General features: G+C 27.3%; 1 protein-coding gene across 1 annotated transcript; it reads left to right on the top strand.

Annotated features, from left to right (window-relative positions):
* Positions 1 to 6,542: 6,542 nt before the first annotated feature.
* OCT59_025159 (uncharacterized protein) lies at positions 6,543 to 6,905 on the top strand (the record flags this gene model as incomplete). The annotated part of the gene is made up of 1 exon (XM_066136484.1): positions 6,543 to 6,905. One exon carries the CDS (start codon positions 6,543 to 6,545, stop codon positions 6,903 to 6,905), a length of 363 nt encoding a protein of 120 aa, XP_065991901.1.
* Between the last annotated feature and the right edge of the window lie 753 nt (positions 6,906 to 7,658).

Raw genomic sequence — 7,658 nt, 5'->3', positions numbered from 1 at the left:
AAAATATCGGTATATCAAAATATCGGTACAATTAATGTAGGCCAGATTATGTACAAATTTATCGGTACATGCATCATCGGTACATGCAATAATTGTACATGCAATTTAATATCGGCAGTACATAACGATAAGGTATTTAATCTACTATATGTTAAATGACATCATATTGTATGCGAAATTTTTCACTGAAATTAAAAACATGTATTTACCAATTCCGATTTTTTTTTTTTAAAAAAAGAAATTACAGAAATCTCATTAAAATACAAAATATTCAGAAGTCATCAGGAAAAAAACATGTAATAATAGTATGAGTCATAAAAAATATTTATGGAGTGAGCATGAAGCAGAGTTTATTATCGTTCTACAGCAGTATACAACAAAATATCGTAAATAAATAATTTTTGGTTTATTTGAAAAAATTAAGTAAAAAACCATTTTATGCCTTTTCTTTTTAAATTCTCTACTTATGTAAGCATAGCATTGAAACGAAAAAGGACTTATTTTTTAAAATTTCTAAATAATTTCTCATTTTACTAATAATTATATGGGAAAGAGGAATTATCCAGCTTTAAAATTTTATATTGGTTAAACGTGCGAATTGATCTTCCAAACAAATTTTCTACCCCACGTGATCTATCACACCTACCAGCTACCGCGTTTTCACTTGTTTATATTTATCTGATTGACAGTTTTTTTTTTGCCTCTCAAAAATTATTTTTTTCACATACATTAAATGTCACCGGTCACATGGTATAATTTTAATCATAGAATTGTTGGTGTTACAACGGTAAATATTGTATCTTACCTAAGGGAAAATCGGTTTATAATCGATTAAAATTTTCTAAACCATAATTCTGGTCAAATTATCTGAGATGTAAAATTTCGGTCACGTGTTCTCCAAACTCAAATATATAACCTAGGGGTTAGATAAATATACGGGGGGGACAACTCATAGGTTACACAGGCTGATTAGTGATCGCTAGAACTGTCACCATATGTAAATTACTATGTGTTACTAGTAAAATGTAACGATACCCCATGTTTAAAGTGAAAGATCTGCCGATAATCAACCCATCACAAAATAAAAACTATTTTTCGGAAATGACGAAATGCTCAAGTTTATCGTTACGTATTTTTTTTCGTTAGTTTATTTTCTGTATTTTTCAAAAAATAGGATCGGCTATTTGAAATACCTCAAAACTATATGAAAAATTATTACACACTTGAAAATAATACATAATAAAAGAAGAAAGCACTATTTTTAAATGTTTTAAGCAAAAATATTTTATAACTTTTTATTGGAATCTCTAAAAAAAAAAAGTATAATTCTAGCTTTCTAATATAAAAGTAACAAATACATATAAAATTAAGAACGAAGCAACCAGTGGTTCAATTTTGATAAAAAAACTACACTTACATAGAGCTAACATATACAACCTTAACTTTTAAGATCGGCTGCTTCTCTATCTATACGCGTCGAAAAAATCAAAAAAAAGTAAAATTTTTGCGCGATTTAATATGAAAATTCGTTTGTGTAACCAATTTATAGTGGCGACAGTTCGGGTTTTTATTGATCAGCCTGTGTAACCTATGAGTTGTCCCCCCCGTATATTTATCTAACCCCTAGATATAACCCAACAGCACCCAGTAAAATTTTCGATCACGTGATCTGTTTTTATTTATCACATCGTCACGCCCTGTCCGAGTTTCACTGTTTATATTTATCTGAGGGACTTAGATTTTTTCAAGTAGATGAAATTCTATTTGTCACGTTTTATTCATCACATCCTAAATTCTTCGATCACGTGTCAGTGCATAACGCCGGCCGAGTTCGAAGAATTTTCTGGGTGCCGTTGGGGTAGTTAACTCAAATTCTTATAATAAAATATGACTTCTCTGCAACCAAATATATGAATGAGTAAAAACAAATTGATACAATTTACAATATAGCAGTACATTATTTTGAGTATCTTTGAGGAAGTTTCAGCCAAAGTTCACACTGCACTTTAAGTAACAGTGTTTTACTCTTAATATTAACCGATTAATTAATCGGTTAAGGCTCTTGGTTAATCAGTTTTTAATTGGTTAAACGGCTTCCAACCTCTAGAAGAAAGATTATAAATTATTACTGAGGACTTGAAGGTGAATGACTTCCTTTTTAAAAGTTTTTGATGGTTATACTTACTTATTAACGTGAAAAGAATAATTAGTTTCTATTGTATGAAATAATTCAATTACACGATTACATATATTTAAAATATATGTGTGTGTGTCAAGAATAATAACGTTTATTCATTTTAACAATAACTACCTAATTTGTGAAAACTATTTAAATAACAGCCTTCTAAATTTATTTTGTGCTTTTGTTTTTCTATTGGTCAATTAACTTCAATTCTCTTATATTTTATAATCTTGGCTTTTGTGATCCTTTAAACAATGTAGTGTAACAATTTATCAATATTAACTTGTTTTTTCTTTCTTTGTTTGTAACTACAACTATATATTCGTGCGGCGTTCACAATTGAAAGTGTTTAATATTATTCATGAATGAAACGCCGAATTCGAAGAATTAAAAATTCAATATACCGGAGGCTCCAAATTAAAATAATGTTTTCAAAATTTATTTTTATTGTAAAATGTAAGTACCTTTCGAAACCTTACGGAAGCAAACATAATCGTATGATAATATATCTAACATATTGTAATTATAGTATGGTAGTGTATATATTGTATTCAATTATTTGCAATCCAGTTTATAAAGTTATTTATTTGATATATTTAAATACAAACTATGAAGAATTATTTACTGTAAAATTCGAAATTAACTCTTCCACAATAATTATTATAAGAAAAGAAATAATAATCAAGTTTTGGCGAGTGATCGACAGAATGATATTTCCAAAATTTGCTGTAAACAGAACAAACTTTATAAATTAGTAAAAAAAAAAAAATATTTTTTTCTTCATGGAAAATACACCCCTGAAAAGCACCTATAGCGACATTACACGCGAAGAAGGGGTAACGTTCAAAAAAGTTTAACCGTCAAGTTGTATTCAGTGTAGTGTAACATTTTGACCTGTTGTTTATCATTAAATTGTCTCGTAAGAACGCCGAATTCGCCGAATTTGAAGAATTGAAAATTCAGAAATACAAAAAAATTCCAAATTGAAATAAAGTTTGATGTTTTTTAGATAAGCTTAAAATTTTTTTTTGTTAATATAAACTGTTAAATGTTTGTTAAGGTTACGAAAAGACCAATTTAGGAAAATTTGAATAAGGTATTTCTTGGCTTGTGTCACTTGTGTAATATAGATTTACATGTGAACTATACACGTAAAGCATTGTATTCTTTATTCGTGATATGATTGTTGGTATCACAAACTTTTTTTTCAAAAAAAAATGGTTTTTTTTTCATTCTTATTCATACGCCAACGAATACTTATATTCTTATATAACATTTTACTAATCAAATTTATAATTATTGTTATCTTTATTGTAATATTGTATAATAATTTAAATTTAAATAATTTTATTAATTGTCTTACTAAGATGAATCTAATGATAGTAATTCCATATCTCTATGATTGAAAGGCATAAAGAAAATTAGCCAAATGTCAACAAGATGGAAAAAAAAAATTAGCCGTCTAATCTTTTTTCCGTTTAGAAACTCTTTCTTCATTTCATTGGTGTTCCAAAATTAGTACTCGTTACAAGTAAATGTAATACAAACAAAGATCTTTTATCTCGATTATTTTCGTCAAATCAAAAAAAAAATCTATAATAGCGGATGCTATTTTGTATAAGGATAAATGTCCCTGACCTCTATATATATATATATATTTCGGGCTTTTTTGTTTGATGTTATATAAATAACGTCGTTTTAAGAAAGAAAACCCTCCATTGAAGAAATAAAAAAATTTTTTAATGAATTGTTTCTTTCATTAAAATAAATTCAACTCTCGATTATTATATAAAAATTTTTCTGTCAGATATCTCGCACGTATTCCAAGTACAATTGGTCACTTGCTTTTACAAAACGTTTTAGGCAAATATAATTATTTACATTCCTACTTGGAACGAGCGCATTCCTATTTCCTACATTGAAATAATTCTTTAAATTAATTAAAAACATGAGATACAATCAACCTATTAAATTAACTACATTGGAACGTTTAATCCTTAAAAAATAACCATTCTCGAAGTATCCTATTTATGTTTCATTTAAACAAAGCAAGACAAAAAAATCTTGAACAGGAATACAGGATACGTTACTATAGAACTCAAAGTCACCTCCTATAAATATTTATGGCATAAGAAATAATAGGATTTCAGGCTTGGGAATCGTAATCTTTTCTTCTTAACGATCATTTTTCGCTTAGGTATTAAGAGCTGGGCAACAAGGATAATTGATAGGTGCAAATTGAAATCCGGGATTGAAATAAATAAATTTTATGAGATAGTAATGGGGGTTATATAGTCCTACTGTTGTAGGATGGACAACGAGAAATATTTCGGAACTCCATCGATGAAAAAATTTCTAATATTAATGCTTCGTCGATCATCCTAGTTAAATTTTATTAAAAAGATATCCTTTTACATGTTGTAATGTAATTATTTTTGATCTCAATACTGCAAATATTTAGTTTAAAAGACTTAACTGTTAAGTGATTTAGCTTTTATTTCAACATCTTTAACAAAATTACTACCTATCAAAATAATGTACTATATTTAGACAAATTGGAATTATCCCCATGCAATTTCCCTCTTTGCTTATCCTTACTTATATCATTTGTTGGTAATTTTTTTTGTAATGTACAATTTTTTGTAACACATGTTCACGTGACCGTACACAATTTTTGATCTAACTAATATCATTATTCGTTCTTTTATTCGATTATTCAAATAATGGAACTTATTAGACCTACCAGCTACACTAATGTTGCCACTCACTCTAAAGTTGCCGAGTGGTATTCATAACGTCAGTTTACGCAAGCGAAAGCATTACTGTCGTCATATACCTTTTTTTGATTAGTTTATTAATGATATATAGGCGGAGATTATGGTACGTTTGACAAAAACATTATTTGAACTCTATTAATTTTAGTAAAGAAACAATGAAATTATATATTCAAACATTTCACATTCTGCTTCTAATTTTGTTAAAATTAATATGTGCTAAATTAATTACAGCAGTACAATGACGTGACTATCCATCTAAAATCAACGAATCTCTTTTTCTTTGTCTCTTGGCTTAAAAAGTAAATATAATAGCAAAGAAAATTTATTCGTAGTTATTATTGGCTTTTCTGTAAAGACAATTAAAATCATTGATGAAAATATTAGTTCTTTATGATTTTACGTACGTCAAGATGCAGGATCTTTATGAATTATGACTCATTTACTAAATCAATTTTTTTGAAAGGGTCTTGATAAGATGTTGATGATTAGATTCCCTTTTTAAATAAATTAATAATTCCGAAAAAAATTGCTAAATATATATATATGTTTGATCATAGATATGATTGTGTCATTTAAGATCAATAGATTGTTTTTTTAATGAGTGCAAATTAGTAATTGATATATTTGACTGAGTTATAAATATAAAAAATAAACAAACAACAAAACAAAGTAACTATAAATATAGAATATTCTGATACACAATTATATTAGTCTAAATATTTTTAAAATTCAATCTTTAACCGGAGAACCCGCATCTCCTTTCATTATCATAATAATAAAAAAAAAAATAAAAAAATATATATTGTGGTCCCTTCCTATTTTAGAATTCGTAACGTTAGTTGTTTCAAATGTGCATAATATATATCATTCGTTATCTTTGTTTCTCATAGATCTAAATAGTTTCTTAAAAAAATTATTATTTGTGTACACCGATTATGTGATTTAGTATTATTTAGGATATGTTTATATTGGATGTTACTTGTAAATAAATTTCTCAGTAAAAAATATCCAAGCTACGTAACCAATTGTCGCATGTCGCATTTGTTAACTTTTTTAGGTAAAGGTAATATATCATTTAGTTAACGAATTTGGAGAGATAAATAACCCATTATTGTGATCGTTACCTTTTTGAAATCAATATTTACCCGATTATATTACTTCAAACAAAAAGCAAACATGAAATGAAATTTCTCCGATTTTTTAAAACGCCATTTGAAAGAATTGTTCGCGTAAGGATATATGAAAGCAACATGTAAGAATAATTAATGAATAATAGTAAGAAATTTTTTTTTTTATCCGATTTTTTTAAAACGCCACTTGAAAGAATTGTTCGCGCAAGGATATTAAAAATTCTGTTCAATTTTCCAAAATAAACTTTATATACAACAATTTTAACCGATTATCTTATAATTTTAACCAGCAAGCCACTTTCGGAGTTACCAAAAAAAACGTGACAGGTTCGATTATAATTCTAGCTTTATTAAGTAAAGGCTTCGGGAACAATGTTATATAATGATATGAGAATCGATTTATTATAAATTTGGATTATTTTCTTTTAAAAAAAAAATAAAAATAAAAATAAAATGGCTTACAAATCTTCTGACGCCAGCGATAATATATACAAAACAATTAAAAGCCGAAGGCAACTCAGGAAACTCAAAGGGAGACGAAACACGAATCAAATAAATGCTCGACTTATTTTCCCTCGGCAAAACACAAATAACTTTCTTATTGACGATTTTTTTAATGGAACAAATCAAGTTACCAGTACAGTTAATAATGGAAATGAACTATACAGTGCAGTTAATCTGACAAGAACCACTTTCCAACAGCAAACAATAAATAATTTTGATCAATTTAATGTAAATGGTCTACTAGACACTATCATAACACTTCCTCTACAAACAGAATCATCAAGTTTCGATTTTTTTAATGGATACTACTAATATAGAGAAAGCCATTTTCTTTCCAATATCGGAGTTTTTTTTTTGGAATGAAAACTAAAAAAATGATCATTTATCGGAAAATTTTATTGAGTAACAATTACTTTCTTTTTTTCCGCTCTTTTTTTCTTCTCATACCCTTTTTATTCTCGTTATTCTCGTATATTTAATTCCCGCCACCGTATAAACGTATCGATTTTTTTAATGTATCAATAATCAACTAATTGGTTTTGTGTGGGTTTGTGTGTGGGTGGTGTGTATGTTTCGATTTAATCGTTTTATCCTTCACAAATATATTTTCCGATTATTACAAAATTTTAACATATCGATATAGTCGTTTAAGTCGCTTAGAGTCGTTATCTTATTATTTTACAAAATTACGAATTTTGTTAAAAATTATTTCTTATTATTTATGGTACTAGTAGAACTCGGTTACGTGACAAAACGTTAAATGTAATTACTCGATACTAAATAAATATTGCTAGCTATATATATATATATATATTTTACCAAGAATTTTAAGAATTTTTATAAAAGTGACTAAAATTTCATGTTTGAATAGTAAAGTTGTACAAGTTCATTGCTTTATTTGATTTATTGTAAAATCATATAATATATATATATATATATATATATAATCATTTTGATGCTGCGGGATTGCCGGAGTCAGTAAGATAGCAGTTAATAACTTCATCTAATTGTTGCCTCAATTCATTATTTTAAGCTCTTAATAGTTTCGTATTTTCTTCCTTTAAA

The sequence above is a fragment of the Rhizophagus irregularis genome, chromosome 5 (assembly GCF_026210795.1).
Source record: "Rhizophagus irregularis chromosome 5, complete sequence".
In the NCBI taxonomy this organism is placed as follows: domain Eukaryota; kingdom Fungi; phylum Glomeromycota; class Glomeromycetes; order Glomerales; family Glomeraceae; genus Rhizophagus; species Rhizophagus irregularis.
The sequence above is the reverse complement of the archived record's forward strand: the minus strand, read 5'-3'. Positions and strand labels throughout refer to the sequence as shown.